General features: G+C 38.7%; 2 protein-coding genes across 5 annotated transcripts in view; one reads left to right on the top strand and one right to left on the bottom strand.

Annotated features, from left to right (window-relative positions):
* The window catches only part of usp9 (ubiquitin specific peptidase 9), a 59,925-nt gene extending 56,448 nt beyond the window's left edge, over nt 1–3,477 (top strand). For all 4 annotated transcript variants that reach the window (XM_066706866.1, XM_066706867.1, XM_066706868.1 and 1 more), the window contains one exon: nt 317–3,477. In XM_066706866.1, the coding sequence (XP_066562963.1) occupies nt 317–451 (135 nt within the window). In that variant the 3' untranslated portion in view covers nt 452–3,477. The remainder of the gene's footprint in view (nt 1–316) is intronic.
* Nucleotides 3,478–7,522: 4,045 nt separating this feature from the next.
* On the bottom strand, nt 7,523–10,238 carry rpl8 (ribosomal protein L8). The gene is made up of 6 exons (XM_066706864.1): nt 10,185–10,238; nt 9,282–9,425; nt 9,045–9,186; nt 8,530–8,748; nt 8,048–8,163; nt 7,523–7,726 (listed from the first exon to the last, which is right to left on the bottom strand). The coding sequence occupies exons 2-6, from the start codon at nt 9,417–9,419 to the stop codon at nt 7,568–7,570; spliced, it is 774 nt and encodes a 257-aa protein (XP_066562961.1). The 5' UTR covers nt 9,420–9,425; nt 10,185–10,238; the 3' UTR covers nt 7,523–7,567.
* Between the last annotated feature and the right edge of the window lie 11,779 nt (nt 10,239–22,017).

Genomic DNA, 22,017 nt, shown 5'->3' with positions numbered 1-22,017 from the left:
TTCTATTCAATTACAATTCAATTGTTCCAACAATAATGCTTACATTTGTTTACTTGCCTTCCCTTTTCAGCCACTTGCTCCTTGGTTTGAATCCTCCGTGCTTTCATTCATTTGATTTAATTAGCTTCTTGGAACAGATTTTGAGAACTGCTTAGTGCATTAATTAACTTCCCAGGCATTTTTTTTTTATAATTAATTGAGTGGGTCATCTTTTGATTCTTTGCTCTAGGCGTGAATGAAGAAATACTCAAAATTTTAGTTTATTATTTTATTATTATAAAATACAACCTAATAGCCCACTCATCTTGTTTTCCAGAATAATCACACGCATGGTCAGCCATATACAGGCCCAGCAGCACAGCATATGAACAACCCTCAGCGTACAGGCCAACGAGCACAAGAAAACTGGGAAAGCAGTGAAGAGGCTCCTCCGTCTCAGACGAAAGAATAAAAACGGCAGATTCTCCTCTGATTCTCATCCGATTCTCTCCATCAAGACACTTGGTACAAGTGCACGACCAGGCCTTACAGTTCATCTATTCTCCAGGTCCTTCACGTTCACAATTAAACTATTTGTATTTTACCTGGAGTGGAGAGTCTATTCACTGTCTGCCCTGCAGAGTATTGCTGTCAAAATATAACCCGCCTGCAGTGGAAAGTGTATAGTGTTGTAATAAAGAGGCCTGACGCTAATGTGTAAATGGCAAAGGTGTATATAGTATGTTTATGTTGGACTGTTTAAGCTCCTCAGCAAGGCTGTCTGTTGCTGTAGGAGACTTGCAGATCTCTGAAAAAAACAACAAAATGGAAAAAAAAAAAAAAAAAAACTACAAAAAAAAAAAAAAAAAACTTTTGCTTTATCGCCTGTGCTCAGCAGTGAGGGTTGTCTGCCTGATGGCAGTTCGGTTCAGTTCGTTTTTAGGAAGAAAAAATAAATAAACCTATCCATGTCAACCACTTTAACCATGTTCAATTAACTCTGCTGTCAGGGTTGATTTTGATATGTGCTGTTAAAATGGCTGGTATAACCTTATGATATTTGGTTGATGTGGAAAGTGGTGATGTAACATTGTTCTAGATCTTTCATTGCCTTTCTTTCATTCTGGTATTAGTTCAATCATTTTGAAGCTCTAGTTAATATGCTGTAACATTTAGCATGGCTTCACACCAGATTAGTGTAGCCGAAGGGAAATGTATGATCCATTACGTGACAGCAGCTGTAGTCCCTGATTGACAGCCACTCTGCAAAGAGCCTTTTTTCTTTTCTTTTTTTTTTTTTTTTTCTTTTTTCCTGTTACACCTTGATGGCTATATTTGGAACCAATGTAAGAATAAGTGGCTTTTCAATGACATATATTCCTCAGATGTAACATGTGGCAGTCAGTTGGTGGGTTAATAAACACATAGTTTTCAATAATAGGAATTTTAAAGAAAGAAAAATATGCAACAATTTGCTATGCCAGGATGCCTGGAGCATAATAGACTGTATTTGGTGTGCTTGGTTTTTTTTTTTTTTTTGTTTCATTGGTAGAGCTTACTTTTAGAATAACTTCTAACACTTTCCTCCTACTGCAGCCCAGAAAAGGTTTAAGTCAGCAAAGATGTAATGGCGAGGGCCTCCTGCACTGGGGCAGCTCGATTTGATTTCTCTCTCACATACAATCCTACTTGAAAGCAGCCATGGTCTTGGAACTCTTCATCCATGAAATAAATATTCAAAGCAGGGTTGTAATTATATGAAATAACTGCTGGTTAGTCACATTGCAACTGTTAAAGCTCTCTCTCAAATGCTACGTAAACATCTTTCTTTAGGACTTAAAGGAAAAACATCAGTAAATACTGTATTTAATTGGTAACTTGAATGTGTGTATTTTTTGGAATTTGTCTAAAATACCAAATACCCCTGCAAAAGAAAAGATACAGCCCACCATATTATATTTAAATATTTTGCTGTTTTATTTTATAGAAATTATTTTGCTGAATTTCACAAAAAAAAAAAATAGAATTTGATTTAAGAGGAACATTTTTGTCCTTGTTATTTTTAAAGAAGATATTGACTGTACAGAGTTCTGCGCCCAGTTTTGCCGACTTTTGTTTTGGCCATGGTGTGACGTTGAATTCTGGCGCTACAGTCGCGATGTGAACTTTTCACTTTGTGAGGTTTTTTTTGTGCACAGAAATATACTTAAAAAAAAAAAAAAAAAAGAAAAAAGGAAAAAAAAAAAAAAAAAAAAGCATTGCGCCCCTTAGCAAGAATAAAGAAAATGGAATATCGACACTGTAACTGTCTCATACTTTATTTATGGTACATTGTAAATACTTCGTGCACGTAAGAAAAGAAAAGAAACAACAAAAAAAAACAATAGCAACATTTCATTAATGGATTATCAAAGAACGGGAGCAACAAATCCATAAGAGGAGGGACCTGCCGAAAAGAGCAGAGGATGCCATTTATACATTGCATGGATTTGAAAGGGTTAGCCTGAAAAGTCTGCCAAAACCAAACAAGTGGCTTATGGAGATGCATCACTTTCTGCTCTGCTGTGGAAGCCTGAAGAGTTCACCCCCCCAGCTTTCAGTCCCAGTAGAAGGAAAGCCCTGCCCCCCCAGAGAGGGAGGGACTGCATCAAGTTAAAGAACCAAAAGAGTGTGCAGCAGCTGATTTTACTGCTTTGTATAAAAGACTTGGTCCCACCCCCACCCCACTTTCCCAGCCCCAAGTTGTGAGACAAAATACACTACAGGTGATTTTTACGTTCACATGTTTCCTTCAGGGGACACAAAAATGTTCATGGTTTTTAGCCTGTAAGGCCTTATCTTTTTTTTTCTTTTCTTTTTTAATTTAATGTGTTGCTCCAATCAGATGGTTGCCTTCTGACTTTTTTTTTTTCCTTTTAATTATTATTCTAAAGCTTTTGTGAAACATGCATGGATGATATCCCTTGATCTGCCTTAGAGCACTGTAATAAAAACCCAGCACACTGTTAAGTTCTACTTCAGAAAGAAAAATAAATAGTATTTGAATGACTTGCAGTATGTGCTCCTCCACTCTTCTCCCCCAGCCTCTTCCCCATGGCCCCTTGTGGCAGCAATGGAAGTATCCGGTTCTTGGCGCCCTGAAGGATTTTTCAATACAGGAGGGAGGTTCTTGAGTTAATGCATGAGATTGTTATTGGACTAGATCAGCAGCTTGCTCACGTCAGACCTGGTTGGGTACCTATGTGCTCCGCTTAAGTGGATGCGATACTTCGACAATGAAAGATGTGCTCATTTCCTTGTTGCAAAAAAATAATAATTTTGAACATTACTAGTCTGTATACCAGTACTGACGCAAAAAAGTGATTTTTAATTTTTATTTTTTAAGGTTGACCTTTTAAGTTTTTGTAATAACCGCAAGCTCCCTACCTTTTGTTGTTAACTCCATCCACATTTTTGAAGAATGCGTTGAAAGAGGTAATTAAAGATTGTTCTTTTGAATTGCTTTGTCTTACATCTTTCTTTAAAATAGCATGCAAATTGTAGGTGTCCTGAGCCATTATAAAGACATGGAATTTTGGAAATTTTACTTGAGGAAAGACCGAAATACATTTTGGGCTCCTTTTTCTTTTCATACTCTGGTGTTATCAGCTATTTGGTAAAGATGAGGTTTGATAAGATGTACAGGGTTTCCAGATTTTATCATTGAAATCAGACTTGTTGCCCTCAATATTGTGGCTTCTGTTAGGCATCTTTTTTGACTTTGGATCAGTGTACAGTCTATTCAGTTTTCCTCTCAAAAGTGTCTTCCTTTCACTGTTCTACACTTAAACCATCTTTAATCAATTTTGTTAGATATTCTATGGATGAGGACTAAAAAAAAAAAAAAAAATGACAAATAATTGGTTTTGGATAAATCTGCAGTCTTAAGTATAAACCACTAAAAAAACTTTGTCCATGCACCTTTCAGACAAAGGATGAGATGCTTATAAATTCAGCTTCCTAACTTAGAATTTGATTTTAATTATCATTGGCAAAGCAATGAAATGGGATGATTAAGTTCTAGACACAATCTGTGAATGTGACTTGGCCAATCCAGTTTAAGATTTATTATATATGTAACTTTAAAAAGAAAATCTAAACCAGGCTATCACTATTCAGTCAGGGGTTGATTCCTATTAAACAGATCTTTAGCAGAAATTGGGCCAAACACAAACAATTGAACAGCTGCTCTTAGAAGTCTTAGTGTTCTTTTCCTCCCAATCGTTTTTCCAATTTCTCCAATCGTATCCAATTAGTCTTTGGCCGCTTTGAACTTTTCAACTTTTCTAAATATGTCTAACTGATGGCATTTATAAACTGCTAATTAGTTTTAATTATATATTAAAAATTAAAAAGGCATATGGGAGTTTTTAACAGGAATCCCTCAATATCTATTTTGCAGTATGGAACATTCTCTACAGAAGAAGCTGCACTCCAGATTGCTGTCTTGATGCCCCATTAGTTGCTTGATGTTTGTTTGATTTAGAGTACAGTGTGTCGAGACGGAGTGCCGTTTCCCTGGACACTATGCAAAAATAATGAAACTCATTGCATGATCAAAAGCTTCCTGATCATTTCCTGTCTACAAGTTAAGTCTTTCAAGTGTCTTGACTCATTTATACTTGCAAACAAAAAAACTGAGGTCTATGCAGAAATAGATTTACATGTACAATATTAATGTTTTTCTTATACTACAATTTGCATGATATGCAACTGTGTCTTAAATTTTCTATTTGATTTTGTTTTTTGACACATTAGGATTATAACCTCTGTTTATTTTACTGATTAGATAAAGAAATTAACAAAATTGTGTAGTTTTTAGAATTTGTACTGGCCATCAGACTGCAATCTGAAACACGCTACTGTGTATCTATAATGGATGAATCTGAATGTCCCTGCTTGTACATTGGCTGCAGTGTAATGAAGGGAATAGGTTTGCTTCCCAGCACAGTGAGCCTTCTTTTTCCTGAAGTCACCTTGTGTTACCTAGTTTGATTTGTTAAAGGAAACCACTAACTTTGGGAACCCCTGGCTTTCAGCCATCCTTTTTATATTTTTTTTTATGATTTTTGTTTTTGAATGTAGATTAACCAACTTGCACTCTGATAAAGTAATAAACCTTGGCAAGAACTTGCTGAGTTACTGTGTATGCCAACAGGGAAGACTGAACCATGTTGTGCCAAGAACATTTCCTTTCAGTAGAGCAAAAACCCATGGAAACTGCATCACATCACCCATCATGCCCTCCGCAGTGCCCAGAGCTGGATTCTTCAGTTTTCAAGCTGACATGGGCAGCCTAAATTGAATCCAGATGAGCATTTTAAGTAAATCCCTTTGACTATCCAGGAAACACAGCAAATGAATGTAGAATTACTGGAATCAAATTCACCTCACTGATGTTTAGGTATTGAATTATGAATCCTTCAGTGATGGATGATTTTACACTAGTGTTTGTGTATAAGTCAGAAATCTAACTCTGTGCACCACTGACCCACATTTTTGAATTTGTGGAGGTGGGTTTGGCGAACTGCAGCTTTTTTGCTGGCCGTCCAGAAAGATGATTCGACCAAACTATTGGGAAGAAATGGATATCTCGCAATCGGACGATGTCTTTAAAGTCTCACTCACTGGAAGCTGTCGAGAGCCTCACATCATTAGCAACGGTGCCTGGGCAAACTGCCCTGACCTTGGCACGGCCAGGGCAGATTCGGATCGCTGGTGTCTGGAGACAGTGGGAGTTGATGACTTGTTCTGAATTATAAAAGCTGAGCAATTGGAAGAGCCTCTGTGCTGAGATGAGACTTCAAAGCAACTGCTGAGGTATTTCAGACACGCTCTGCTGTGACTCACTGGGTTTTCTTGCACATTAGAGGAATCTATTAAAATATCACCCTAACCGTTTTGGAAGGGTAGGAAGCATTGACTTAAACTATGGATGAATGTGCAGTTATTTATTATTTTAATACAGATAACACAGTTTACTTGGAATCACAAAATCAATTGTGTGACATTACCCAACCTAACTAGAATTGGGTGTTATTTATGTTTAATTTTAGAAGAACGAATATGGCATAATCTCTATGGATTAGGCTACATAGGCTGAGCACTGGTCATGTCCGAGCAATTCATCTGAGCACAGCGGCGCCGGGATGAAGTTCCGCGGTTGTCCTTGCTGACGTCATGCTTTACGTGACGTGCGGCGTCAGCGCTGGAGCACTAATTCGTCCGGATTATTTATTAATTTGTTGGTCGACATAAACGCAAACGTTTCGGGCTTTGAATTCGTTGAGGAAAAACTATTTATTACAAAGCGCTAAAAAAAATGTAAAACCTACTGTGCCAATAACTGGTACTGACTTGGCATTATGTCTACGCTACAGTCCTTGCTCGGTGACGATTCTAAGCAATATCACTATTACATTATTTATTTAACAATTATGACGTAACTGTCAAGTTTCACTGAAGACAAATAGGACATTTCAATGGGGAACGATAGCACTGATGCATCTTTCAGACGCAGGTATGTATTGTGTTACAAATAGGGACATAACAAATGTATACATGGAACTTCTTGGGTAAAATTATTAATTAGTAAACATAAGAGAAAAAAAACTTAAATTCGAGGTCTAAATTAAATAGTTTGTATAATAAACTATATATAAAAAGCTAACCTGGTTAATGTTCCTTTATACCCCTATCTGCCTAAATTCCGCCTTTTTAAGTACCAGGTATTATTATTTCAGATTTACATAATACAATGTACGAAGTGGAAAGTAATCCAGTACAAGTAATACGTTCTTCCACTGATGGGACCTGCGGAGTTCCCACGCCAAGGTGAATTTCGCTGAAGAGCTCCCTCTGGTGGCTTCAGCACACAGCTGGGCACTACACTGACTTGGCTATATTGTGCCAACACATCCCAATAATCTCAGCCCTGCCCAGAAACGCACAGGTCCTTTCGCACTAGCAAGCTAGTCAATCCATGTTCTCCTTTGCCTTCCTCTTCCTCATGCCCATTTATTCTTTAAACATGTGGTTCAATTCCACAGCAATCCACTATCTTGCACCCATCAGCCCCAGCTTTTGACATTCACGATCAAGTTTCCCCACACATTTGACAGTATATTCACAGTGCAGCATTTACCATTTGCAGAATTACACCCCCTGCAAGTGTCAACCGTCCACCTCACACCTATTCAGATTGCATCTTTAGAGCATGCCTGCCCCACAGACCCCAAACCGACACTCCCATCGAAGACCCGATCCAGAGCACCGTGTTTAAAACTCAGTTGTATTACACCCTCACTATAATCTAATATTGCACATTACATGACATTATTTCTTACTTCAGTACACCAGTGCATTTGGTTAATTTTGCTAGCACCCCAAAATGTAACAATTGTAACCTTTTACCAAATGCAAATGTAAAACAGATCATCAGCTGATGACGGTGCTGATGAATGTGGACACCTCACCCCCCACAGAAGACAGCACATTCAAAAAGTTGTTTTTTTTTGGAACACGTTTTATTATGAAGAGACACTGTAGTTTAGTTTTCCTTCTCCTGGACGGTCTTTGTTCCACGCAGTCTGCCAGTACGACGGGCAGCGATGAGACCGACCTTACGACCAGCTGGGGCGTCCCTCCTGATAGTGGAGGGCTTGCCAATATGCTGATGGTTACCACCACCGAAGGGATGCTCAACAGGCTGGGGAACAAAGAGAGAGAGAGGAAGTATCCCATGAACACTCACTGTCCATCTCCCATTACAGCTGCACCGGACACTGTTGAAACTCACTGCTTAACACTTTATACAGAGAAAAAGTCTTTCATACTTGAGCTACTGCTGCCATTACCTTGATGTTAACTGATGTATAGAAAAAAAACTGATCTGTTGCATGAAACTTCAGATAAATCCTTAAACTACATCACATCGCAGTATTGTGTTTAAAGGTAGCATTGTAAGCAACGTGCCACAATCGCTCCAGAACACGTGGAGCAGGAAGTCCAGCTGCAGGAGCACACTTACGTTCATGGCCACACCACGGACACGGGGCCAGCAGTTTCTCTTGGCCTTGTACTTGTGGTAGGCACGACCCGCCTTCAGGATGGGCTTGTCAATACGACCACCACCAGCAACGAGACCTGCAAACACACAATACATTGCTCAACACCTGAAGCACACCCAATCTCAATGTACTCTAGAACCAATTACTCAAATGAAAGCCTGTAACCTTAAATTGTCACCAATACATTTTATTTTATATTATTCAATAACTGTGTGGGGGATAATTTTAATATTTTTTCTAGCGAGAACACACCAGAGCAACCTACACCTTCACTTTTCACTGTTATTCTATTAAAACCAAACCAGGTCATGACAAATTGTGAAAGATACCCCCTGATCAATTTCTAAAAATAGAAGTCAGGTGATGCAATGAGCACAACTGAGCCTGTCAGGAAAGTCAGTGCATTCTACCACCGTCCCCCATCTCACTCTGCTGCCCTTACCGACAACGGCTCTGTTGGCAGAAGAGATGACTTTCTTGGAGCCGGAGGGCAGCTTCACTCTGGATTTCTTGGTTTCTGGGTTGTGGGAGATGACTGTGGCGTAGTTCCCGGAGGCACGAGCCAGCTTGCCACGGTCACCAGGTTTCTCCTCCAGGCAGCACACAATGGTACCCTCGGGCATGGTGCCCACTGGCAGCACATTGCCAATGTTCAGCTGAGCTGCAAGGGACGGAATAACAGCATATTATTTTCAATAGAAACCACCCAGATAACTGCACATCCTGGAATTAATGCGAAGATACTACATCCCTCAGGACAGACCAGCCTTAATTACATTCTAAGTAGCCAGTGGGAGCAGACCGTCTGTTACCCTTTAGTTTTCATTCAGCCACCTGCAGAATTCCTCACAAACATCTTCAGCAGGCCAAAAGATTCATGAACACCTACCCCCACCAATCTTTCCCCATGCTCCACCACGGTGTGATCCCCATTCAAATGAGACCCCGTGGACTCACCCTTCTTGCCACAGTAGATGAACTGTCCGGTGTGGATGCCCTCCGCTGCGATGAAGAGTTCAGTCCTCTTCTTGAATCTGTAGGGGTCCCTGAAGGCCACCTTGGCCAGGGGGGCTCCACGGCCAGGATCGTGAATGATATCCTGGGGGAAAGAAGGTGGGAGTCAGACAAACCGACCAGCATCCCAAAGCACCTACAGCCGGGCACTGCCCTTCCAGACGGACCAAGACCTCTCACCTTCACGATCCCCTTGATGTAGCCATGGCGCTCAGCGAAGTCAATAGATCTGAGCTTGGCAGCCCCCTTCCTGTGCTTGACGTGGGCCTTGAAGACGGAGCCCGCACCTTTTCTCTGTCCTCTGATGACACGTCCCATTGTGCACTGAAGGAGCAGACAGAAAAAGAGCGAGTTTATACAGGATCAAAATAACTAAGTTGTATTGAACTCGAGTAAGGACATGCAAATCCTATAGGAATCCCAATCATTACTTGCCCCCTTTAACGAGAAAATAACTAAAATATTACTTTGATCTTTGTAAAATGGGTTTATATTCGTAAAAATAAAATGTGTTACAGGTTTAGAAACTTCTTCCACATGCACGCATTGCTGGGCCTCATCTCAACTGCACTCATACATGAAACACTACTCTCAGCAGTGCAAATCTATTTAGTTTATGCTATAATGCTACATTCACGGAGCATATAAAGACGTGGAAATGTTGCTCTAAATCATTGCGACGACACGTAATTGCACGTTAAGTGGGAACCAGAACTACGGCTGCCTCATACCGAGGACACACCGAACGCGATACACACGTTAACGAAAGCTACAATAACACAACGAATAGTTACGATAATATATTTAAGGGCAAAGCCAATAAATGAAAGCAGTTCCGTTTAAAATGAATAACCTAAACACGTAGCTATATGCAACCGTGACAGACCCCACTGCTGGTCCTTATGACACACTCAACAATCGCTTATTTTATTAAAATCCTTCTTCCTAAACACTCATGGAAGTATATACGGAACATACAGTTGTTACTTTATATATACAAAGGGCAAATCTGGATGGATGGGATAATAAATACAGAGATTAAAGTCGGATTTAACATGAGATAAATATCCGCCATTCCCCTACCTAAACCCGGCTGTCGAAAAAGAGGAAGTCAGGGGCGCAGACCAGCATTTTCTTCCGGAGGATTCTAGTGGGGTCTGATGGGTAAATTTCTTAACGATATTAAAATAACGAAAACTATAAACACTAACGCATAAATGTATTATGTATTCATTCACTTTTTTAAAAATGTATATGAAACATATATAAATTAAATAAAACGACATTCAGCTCAATACGATGAAAGCCGCCCGTATGGTGCATCATGGGATTTGTAGTTTTCTTGTGAGCGAAGGCTGCGACTCTTCGATAACATTTAATAAATAAAATATTCATAATGTAAAAACGGAATAGCTCGACAGACTGTGCTACATTCTTTTTCTTATATTTATCCCGTTAAAATAAACACTTTCAACATTTCAATCCAGCGATGTTGAAACACTGCGCATTTTTGCATAGACCTATAAATACATATTATTTTTAAGATGTGTTATGAAAATATATATATTTTTTAAATGTTTTCTGTAACTTGTCACAGTAATGGAATCCAATTCTTAATACATTGATGTATGAATCCTACAGGAACAGTATAATAATGTATAAGCCCTAAACCCAAACCTAGTCTGTAACCCTATTACTAACCTTGATCCTAACCTTGGTGTGCATTACAATTTCCCCATTTCCAGATATCTACCTATATTGCTAAACATACTGGGCTTTGTTATGGCAATTGGTATTTCAGGGAGCAGTAATACACATACAAACACACACACACACTAACTGGCCATTCTAAATGAACAAATCAGTGGAGCATTTGAGACCTTTTATTTTAAGACACACAACCTCTGCCTGTCAAGCATTATGACTAGAGAAAGACTCAGGGGGCTGAAATGAAGCTGCAAGGAGAGATGGAAGACCTGCAGAACAATGCCTCCAAAAACCTACATCCATAATCTGACTACCATGGGAACCAATTTCTTAGATCACCCATAAAAGATGAGGATGAGGACTCTCTCATTTGGTTCTAGTTTACAGCCAAGAAAGGTCAAACCATACTACTACTACTACTACAACTACTACTACTACTACTAATAATAATAATAATAATCTTTACACTTATATAGCGTTTCTAAGACACTCAAAGCGCTTTACATGTTGGGGATCCCACCACCACCACCACCACCAATGTATAGCACCCACCTGAATGATGCGACGGCAGGATAATACTACACATTGTCTCTGTTTTTAGCAGGACGGCACTCTGTACCAGTCTAAACCTGGGCATTACCAACTCTGCAAATCTGACTACCCCCCTCTAGTTTAGTTTGACTGCCTCCACTTGAAAGACTGAAATGGCGTCCTTTGTGGCTGTACCCTTGCCCTGGGGGATGAGAGTCTGCTGTTTGGAAGAGGTGCCCTGAGGTGACAGCATCACCCAGGAGGCACTTCAAACACTATCAGCTCAAAAAGGAGGACAGGACAGCATGCTAGCCTGTTTATTCCTTTGCTGTGTTTTTGAGCTTTCTGTTTAAATATTCAATCCATGCACTCACACACTGAATTCTGAAACATCTATCCAATAACTTCACCTGTTCCTGCGTGCCTCTCTGTGTCTAAAGTTGACCTGAATTCAAGCTTACATTGAGTAGTCCCCTACTTGAAAATTAGGCTGATGTATTACTTTCTCTGATATAATTAGGTAACTTATTGTATTTTAAGGTACCTAATTATATCAGCGAAAGTAATACATAAGCCTAATGTGGAAATGTTTAAATCAAATTAAGAAGTTAGACATATGTATTTTAATGATTATGATTGTTTTGTAATTCTTTTTATTTTAAAAATGAAATAATTACAGTCGTTTCCGGTGTTTAATAATACAGCTGAAAATAAGTTATAAAATATGTTGTTAATACTGCTGGCTGACAGCAGAGGTCAGCACTGTAGGTTTTAACGGTGGCTGGAAGGCATCAAAAATTCCTTTTGCCAACCTCCACCGAAGTCATATCTGATCTGCCTGCGCACAATTATTAAATCCTCTAGAGAAGCTCTTTGCTAAGAATCTGTTTTATTTACTCTGTGTTTTTGTTTGTTACAATTTTTTTTCTTAATCATCATAAGTCTTTTCTCAGTAAGGCTCAGTAAGCTCCACTAAGGCGTTTCACTGTCTGCAGCTTATAAATGCCAATAATCTCCCTTTGGGCAAATGAGGCTTTCAGTACAGATAGAATAAAAACATAGACATTGCCCAGATTAACAGTGAACACTCAAAAATAGTGATGTTGTTACCTTTGTAGTGTTCTGTATATATGGTACATTTTATGTTAGTGTTTTTAAAGCTATGTAAGTTGCCATAGGTAAAGGTGTCTCCTAAATGATTTCATACAGATAATCATCATCATCATCATCATCATCATCATCATAATGGATTTGACACCCCCAGTCACAGTGGGAATGCCCAGTCTTCTACAGCAGGGGTTCTGAACCCTGGCCCTGCTGATTTTTGTTCCAACCGACCTCTCAGTTAATTGAGTCATTCATTTAACTAATAATTGGCTTACATTTTACTTTTTAAATTGTGTAACTTATCAAAAGTTGGTTCCTTAATAAGATAAGTTCCTTATACAATATTATACTTAAAATAAATTAAAATAATTAAAAGAAAATTATTAGTTAAATTAAGGATTCAGTTGAGTATTTGAGAGTTTGGTTGGAACAAAAACCATCAGGGTAGGGTTGGGAACCCCTGTTCTATAGCACCTCTATAGTGTTCTAAACAGCAGACATTTGCGTGAGTGTCTGACTCAAACCCTGTGGAATTGAGTCTTGTGTTGTTCTGATTCATGACCTCTGCTGGTCACAAAACTGTATGGCATGTGCCTGAAAACAAAAGCCCAGAAATAAACCCCCTGGCAGGTGATTTCTCCTTTGGCAGATGTTCTCAGTGTGTGCCTTCAGAACGCAGGGTCCTGAGTTACTGATCAGGAGAAAAAATGATCAGGGTGAAAATCCATTCTTCACGCTGGATATATGCCAACTAACCAGTCTGATAGGATTCCCACCTAATATTCGAGTTAGACCGCATTTCAGTGCCACATTAGCTTAGAAAGCCTTGAACCTTATAGTGTATGGGAATAAGACAATGAGCATGGAGTTCACATGGAAGACACATTGCTGTCAAGTGTAACCCTCCATTCATCCCAGTAATTACAGATATCTGTGAACTGCACGGGAACAAGCAAACATCTTCATATAAGCAGCACTTTAAACAGGCTCCAGAATCTCTTGCAAGAAGTGTTGAAGCAACAGTTTCTCTGTTTGTATAGGGTTCAATAACCAACACCACACATCTGTGTATTGTGCAATGTAACACTTTTTCAGTGTATAGTACACATATATTACCCAAATTAAACTTTGTTTGTAGTGTGCCTGTTCAAAATCCTTTATTAGCCTTTATTAAGTTGGTAATTCAGTCAGTAAGGGCCTTTTTCCACACAGCGGGCAAGTTGTCCACTTCAGAACACCCTCAGAGGTCGTGATTGTAGCCCCGAAGTGAATTTTAAACATTAACAAACAGAATAACTGAGGCTATTTGTCCCAGTTCAAAGCTCATTCAGTCACCCTCACATCCCTGTTTGATCTCTTGGGCTAAAGTGATTAGGATTTCTCCTCCTGTGTCCTACACACTAAAATAAAAATAAAAAAGGTTAAACATTTTGCATTAAGCACAATAGTGCCACAGAGGTGATGGGCAGGTTCATCACTCCGGCTTGCTTATGCTGTGTTCAATCCAATTGCATGTGACAGCTGCAGGAACAGTGTTGCATGAGAATTTATCTTCAACTGTGCCACGCAATGCTGGCTGCTCTTCAGATATCAGCTGTCAGGGCTTATTGCTGTTAGGAGCTGGAATTATTCACATCAGTGTGGGGCTCTGCAAGCTGCTTTCTATTTGTGGCTGCAAACGACTAGCTTTGGACCGTGTCTACATGATGCTGAAATGACTTCCATACTCTCACACCTGCAGAAGAAGTCTTGCAATGTGGTGGTGTGTGGTGAGATTTGGCATACTGTGTTGGCATTTAGACCAGTCAGACACTGTGAGTCTGGAAATCCAAGAGCTTTACAGCCCAGCCAATTTGCTCTGTATCCACTCTTCCCCACCACATCTGCCAAGTCCGTCTTCAACTCGAAGGCACACTGTGCAGCCAATCACTTTTCTGAAGCTGTGAACTACTGAAGGCCTTTGTACAGTGATAACCTGCCGTGGTAACAATTATAACTGAAAACAGTTTTCTGTGATACTTTCTTGTAACTTCATGTGATTCAGGGGTAATTATGTATTAACCAGCCTCTGGAAGATATGAAAGGAGTTTTCAGTAGGGAAGCATTGAAATCCCAGTGCACTCTGGGGAATATTTTAAATTCAACTATTACGATTCTTCAGCCATAACATTCAAGTTCAGACATAAAATACTTCCATTAAAAAGTGTTGGGCTTTGGTTGCCTCAGTTAGAACAGCGATAGCTGAGTTTATTTCCCTATCCTTGTAAAGCACTTTAATAAATACATTACCATAACATGTCATTTAAAAGTTAAAAAAAGGTATTAAAAAATACCTGGAGACAATTTTAAACATTACACAGAACACCTTCACAGAAAAGGTTCCGTTTCACTAAGGGTTCGCATGCTATAATAACATGTACCTTATGCAAATATAAGGTGTGTGCTATGAAAACCATAATCACCAACCATGACAGGAAGTGACTCGAAGCATAAGACACAATTTAAAACAGGTTTGCTAGGAGCGTTTCACAGTCTAGTATCTTCTGTCCACACTCAGCAGATAGTGACATCTTGGAGTATTTTTCATTTCCCTGATAGGCCGTCAATCCTGCACCTCCCCATGCTTCATAAATCCCTGCTCTGCACTGCACTGCCTCCTAATTACTTAACTGAAACTTCAATTGAACTGTTAGTTCAATTAAAGGTTCAATTAAGCAATTGAGATCTCAGTTGGAATGAAAGCCAGCAGGGCTGGGGGTGGCCCTCCAGGACTGGATTGTGAATCACTGCTATAGCACACACTGTATTACAGAGTATTTACTTTGACGAGTGTCACCTCACTTATATTTGGAACACGTCTCTCAGGCTGGTGTTAATGTGTGTCTTATGACTACTTTTAACACCACATGAAAATAATACAATGCATGCTGTGTTTCTTCTCACCACACCAGCCTCCCAACACTGCACAGAAGGGGCCTTATTTTCCACACTAGATGTGCAAGGACAGCCTTTGTAGAACAACAGGGAGCATGTCGTTTGTGTTTCAGCTCCAATGCCCAGTTGTTTATATTTGATATAATTATTGCGTTCCTCTGTGCAGGGGTGAAGCTGCATGCGTGTACATCGCTTCACTCATCTGATGATTCTTGAATTCCCTCAGTTTAAGTGGTCGGCCCTTTTTGCAAAGCTCCGTGAAGGTGTCTCTGATTCTAATTTGGAATATACCCAATTTGGGCATTGATAACAGCTTCCTTTTTTTTCAACTTGTATTTTCTCAGAAAACGTGATTCACAGACTTACTTTTTACTTTTTAGATGGTATTTGATGTTAGGCAACACCTTTCAAATCTGTGTGGTTCCTTGAATCTCCTTGAGGTTCTTTTAAAACATAGTGATTGAAACCAAACCATTGACCTTTACATGATTTCTTCCAAATAAGCCTGTGGTACTGTCACAAAGGCTGTGATATGTATCGATTTTGTTTTTTGTCTTTAGCTAAGGCATTTTTGCAAGTGATGTTCACTATATGCCCTATTTATGTTGTGCTCTCCTGACTAGGCTACCTGATTGATTTGGGACTCATTAATTTTGTAATGTTCTGAGGTTTTCTCTGGAACTGTGTTTGAGATATCTAATACCCATCAGCAATGTTTTTCTAGGCTTCCCTTCTCACATAACCAACTTTCTCCAACTCCAACATACAGATGCATATAGATGTTTGGCTCAATTGGCACATCACTCTTGTCTTTTGGCATCACCAAACAGGTGTCACAAGACTATGTAAGATGTGCTGGACTCTGGCCTACATCAGATGAATTGTTCCCAAACTATGATAGCTGTGCTTTTTAATGAGTATCACAGCATGATCTCTCTGATTAAATTTTGTCCTCTATTTAACAAATAAGTAATTGTTAATCAATGACTTAATTAGCTGGGGACAGAGAAAGAAATCTGTAACATTAGCCCATATACATCATTATTATTTTCCTTTTTTTTATCTAGACTTAATACATGGTTTTGTTTATTATTTTTTTCCAGTTTTGGAAAATGGTCTTCTGCCAAATTTCAAATGAAACACTGTGGTCCTGGATCAAATCCAGCTCGTCAACCAGTTCCAGAGCTGTGGAAGTTTTGGCGGAATCAGGCACATTCAGAGACAAAATGTTCACTTAACCTGTAAAATCCTTTTCTTGTTGGAAATGATAATTTGCTATATCTTTTCCAAAAGCTTACAATCTATTAAAGTTATGCATTTTATATATATATATATATATATATATATATATATATATATATATATATATATATGGAAAATACTGCCAAACTTAAAAATAGCTCTTTAATACAAGGACAGAAAGATTTCATTTTGCTTTTAGTCAGAATGATACCCATGCAAATGTAACACCAGTGAGCTCAGTGGGGGGCTACAGGGAGAGAATGAGGGGAGCGATGCTGTGGGAGAGAGCCAGCCAGAAGAACAACATTTAAATGGATTATTAAAATCTATTAAAATACAAAGCAGTAAAATACTTTCTCAATTTCTCCATGCATCCTCTCAGCTGCACTGTTGCAGGAGTGACAATTAATTTGATTAATTGGTCTAATTATAAAATTAACTTGGTTAATTTCACACTTCTCTTCAGACTCTTAAGTGTTCTATTGGTTCAGTGTTTTGAGTAATCAACAAATTGTATCAGGTATACAAATAAAATATTAAAATTTTAGAAAGCCTAACTGAGTAATAATGATATTAATTAAGTAATTGGGAGCTCCTGTTGCAACAAAACCCAGCAGACACTGCAGACCCCCAGGACTGGAGTCTGATACTAAACTTTCAATTAAATTATCCAGTTGATCTGCTTTGCACTGCACAGTACTAGAGAGGGAGAACACAAGGTGAAAACATGAATATAAGTTAAGTAATCAAAGTGAAAAACGTGCAGTGGGCAGAGACCACTTCACAAAGACTTATTGCTGCCAGCATTTTAACCACGTGGATATATTTTAAGACACTTCTGGCCTCTAGCCATTATATTGCTATTGAGTTAATCAACAGCATTGAATCATGCAAGTTCATAGTCCATTTAGGCATTTATTTACTTAATTAGACTGAGGGCAAGGAGTGCTACCTGAACTCTATGTGCAATGACTCCATCTGGCAGCAACTTTTCTTATACAGTATATTCAATATGTCCTCGATTCCGCCTTACATTTCAGTGTGTCTCTAAATGTTCCTGGACGGATGCAACTGGAAAAGTTAATTTCTCAGGTGTTCCTCAAAACAGACATAGCACACTGAATTAAAATGTACAATCTTCCTTAAGCTGAGGAAGGTTGCCAGAAAAAGTGGAATTTGAAGAGCAGAGACATTTGTAAGAGGCTGGGACACAGATTTAGCTTTTTAGTGTTAAGTATATGATTCATCCACAATGTATGCTACAGATCATTTATAATAAAACACAGCCCTGTGGTGATAAACAAGCTTTGAACACAGTTGCTGCCTCCTTGTAGCTGTGTTATGTAAAGATCAATTCCTTTTAGTTTAACAGAATTGCTCTTTTATGTGGATGAGTACAGTGTTTGCTTAGCAACCGCAGGGTCACTGATTTGACCTCCATCTAGTAATATTCGAAATGGCACTAATATGTGATTCTGTTAAAGCACACACATGCTCTTTGCCCTTGAGATTAAATATACTGGTGGCATTTACACAAGGAATGTATAGAATCTGTAGCAAGCTGTGCTATATGATCTTTTTGAACAGAGACAGGTAATTTATTTAATTTGAGGAACATGAACAAGAGGCTTCACATTATCAGACTCATTTCATGGCAGTACACTGACATCACTACTGAGTTTAGTGTGACTCGATGACATATTATCTGTGTGGAGTAAATTGCCCGCTCCCTTGGAACTGCAGTTAATATCTTCAGAATGAATGTGAATTATGTACATTCAACTGTCGGAGTGAATACGTTTACAGACCACTGCTGTGCTAAAGTAGTGCAGGCCCAAAACATAGTGGAATTTGTCACATTATCAACAACACTGACACACCACTAGCGATATCAATTCCAGATCATTTTGCATGAGGTGCCTGCCTCAAATGATGCTAGATATGGTGTCTGCTTTGTTATGTGCTTGTTGAGCAACATATACTGTATATACTGAGGCCAGGCTGCTCATTGTGAGGCCAAGCTTTGTAACAACATTTTCCCTCTTAGCCTCTGGGACTCTGGGTTCCATTTATACTGTGGTCACATGGGAAAGGAATTCCAATGGGAAATTGCTTACGTGACAAAAATCAACTTGCATGTTGGCACAATTAGGTACTTTGCAGACACTTTAGAAACAAGTGGAGAGGGACTGCTGGAAATTAGATTGTCCCCGTAATGTGAGGAACCTCAGAGCAACTACCTTTGTAAGCGGCCTCCCTTATGCAAGCTCCCCCTGGTAAAATTACCATAGCATTTTTGAACTTATAACATGGTTTTACTATGATTTTACCACAGATTTCCTATGGATTCACTGTGCTTCACTCTACCATGAATAAACCATGGTCTACCACAGTAAACGTGACTTAATCATGGTATATCATGGCATTCCCATGGCATACTACAGTCAAGCACAGTGAAGGTATGTTTAAACCATAGGATACCCATGAAAACAGTTTAAATCTATGGCACCACCATAGTAAAAATATGTTAAGAGTGCATAAAGCAAAACTAAACAAAACAGATACATTTATCAGGTAAAAAATAACAAGGGATTGTGACAATTTTTTAAAAGTTCATGTTACTTTATTGTTTAACACATATTTCTCAAATCAAATCAAATGTCAAATTTATCAGGGTAAGCGGTGTGGAGTAGCGGTTAGGGTTGTGGGTTTAGTCCCAAGTGTTGCTTCAGGTAAATAAATGGTTAATTGTATGTAAAAATAATGTGATATATTGTACAAAATGTTTGTCGCCCTGGATAAGGGTGCATGTAAAGAAATATAATAATAATAATAATAATAATAATAATAATAATAATAATAATAATAGTGTTTCCTCTATGGCAGGGTTTTTCAAAGCGGTCCTGGAGTATCCCCTGCCCTGCTGGTTTTTGTTCCAACCTAGGTCTTAATTACATAATTGAATGCTATATTGCTTTTTTAGGTCAATTAAGGATTCAATTAAGCAATAAAGACCTTGGTTGGAACAAAAACCAGCAGGGCCGGGGGTACTCCAGGACCAGTTTGAAAACCCCTGCTCTATGGGGAATGGATGGAGTTGTTGTTTCTCAGTGGTATTTCAGTTCAAGACATTGACCCTTACTTACCGTTGTCTGGAACAGACTACCCCGTGCTACCTTTAGTCCCTCATCTCTCTGTACATCCCCTCCAGACTACTGCAGTCTTCCGGTGCAAGAAGACAAACCTTGCCTCCTCTCCACTCCCCTTCCTCCAGAGCTGCTCCTTTTCATCTCTGGCCCCTAACCTTCCCACCAAAGTCAAAACAGCAGAGTCTCTGACCTCCTGTTCAGGCTCTACTTGTAATCTAGTAGTCTATTATCCTGTAAAATTGCACTGATTCAATGTAGTGCTTTGACATACCCCTTGCTTGTATTACCAGTACTTGTACTGTTTATTATGATTTCCCCTATGCATCCTTTCCCTTAGCTCTTAATGTAACCTGCACTTACTAGCTTTTACTTTCTAGGATCTAGGATCTGTATTGTTTACTGTATATTTCCTATACAAGTGTGTAAATTGGAATTTGTAAATTGCATTATGCTTTGAACTGTACTGTATTTTTGCACTTTGTATTGCTCTTATGTTTTGTAAGTCATCCTGGATAAGGGCGTCTGCCAATAAATAAATAAATAAATAAATAATAGTAATCATAATAATACTACTACTACTAATAATAATAGTATTTATCCAGATTTTTTTCATGAAAAGGGCAAGGACTTAAACAGTAACCCTTATGCCTCCAAACTGCAATAGCAAACATGGTTGTGTGAATAAACACATACACATCACAATGGTAAATCCCATGACCATTGTCCACAGCGCCCCAGTGGACCCAGTGAAAGTATAGAACAGTCTGATCAGCTTCCAGCATAGCAGACCACCAGAATTATTTCAGGCGTTCAGAATCACTTGAGCTTCTTATGAGGAATGAATGTTTTACCACTCCTATTCAACTAGCTAGACCAGTGTGGCATACGGGAATGAACTGTTTCGGACTGGTGTAAACGAAAATGAAAAGCATCATGCTGAAAGAAAAAAAAAAAAAAAAAAATGCCAAACAGCCTTAACATTCAGAGTCAGGGGCAGAATATGGAAAACTGTCCAGCACATGCATAGTGTCATATTCCTTGTATAAGGCTCAGCCCTCTGTTTTCTTTGCAGCTCATCTGTAAATACTTAGCCAATCCCTTGGGCTGTGATGACATCATCCAGAGCTATGTGGCGTCTGCTTTGTTACCATGTAAACCAAGAACATACAGGGCCACAACAGAGCAAAACATCTCCAGACAATCAGAGGTGGAAAAACAATCTACTGCTTCAGAAACAACATTAACAACAATTACAACCATCATGATTAAAACAATGTATATATTTTTAATGCATTAGTTTATGTATTTTCTCATGAGACAGTTTCTATGTTTTAGATTTTATTCTCAGGATTTTTTCCCATTTCCACATAGCCTTTATCACCAAGCTAACTTTACCCTTTTTTCATAAATAGGGTGAGCATGAGACAAGAATACAAGCAGACAAGAATAGTAAGAAGTTTCCAGTTTCATTTTTAACTTTGTTACAGTAGGAGTTTGTATTTCCTTTTTAAATAAACAAAGGATATGTGCTACGCTGTGGGGAATAAACCCTCTGGGAGTGAAATGGTCTTTTGGGAATATTATAATAAAAAACACAATTGTGAATGTATTTTATACTTGTACATTAAGCTCCTGGATTACATACAAATTGATAAAGCGGGTACATTTAATTATTCCATGAGATTTGAAAACCAAGCAGTACAAAAATAATTTTGAACAAGACAAATTATTCTATTACCTTCACCCTTTGGGACAGGATTCTATTTAATCATTTTTAAATAAAATAATAATAATCTTCAGCAGCAGCATCTTCATTTGGACAAGATTTTCATTGATTATGTGGCATCTGAAACATTACTTATTTAATTTAAACACATTAATTAACCTAGGATGCAATGAGTGTCGATGAATCAGAGAAGCAGTCTCAAATGCCCAGTATAAAGCCCTGCTTCTGGAAATGTTCAGACAAGCCTGGGTATAGAGTTGACTTACTTTCTGGAATTTCATTATAGATTTGAATAATAACATAGATACTGTCTAGGTGAATGGTTAGGCAAGAATGACCACACTCTTGTATAAGTAAAGTGGAGATTTTTAGGCCTATATGATTTTCGATATGAATCGCCCACTCAAATGTAAGAAAATAAGCTCAATTAAGGGTTCAATTAAGTAATTTAGTGGTCAGTTGGAACAAATACCAGCAGGGTAGAAGGTCCTCCAGGACCAGCCTTGGGAACCACTGAGTT

Source organism: Amia ocellicauda, chromosome 6, assembly GCF_036373705.1.
Source record: "Amia ocellicauda isolate fAmiCal2 chromosome 6, fAmiCal2.hap1, whole genome shotgun sequence".
NCBI lineage: Eukaryota > Metazoa > Chordata > Actinopteri > Amiiformes > Amiidae > Amia > Amia ocellicauda.
The sequence above is the reverse complement of the archived record's forward strand: the minus strand, read 5'-3'. Positions and strand labels throughout refer to the sequence as shown.

Excerpts from the sequence above, each read along its gene's own strand:
- rpl8 (XM_066706864.1), bottom strand. The coding sequence starts at position 9,419 with ATGGGACGTGTCATCAGAGGACAGAGAAAAGGTGCGGGCTCCGTCTTC. Across the intron at positions 9,187-9,281 it reads ACATCAAGGGGATCGTGAAG|GATATCATTCACGATCCTGG; the intron begins GTGAGAGGTCTT and ends TCTTTCCCCCAG. Across the intron at positions 8,164-8,529 it reads TGCCAACAGAGCCGTTGTCG|GTCTCGTTGCTGGTGGTGGT; the intron begins GTAAGGGCAGCA and ends GTGTGTTTGCAG.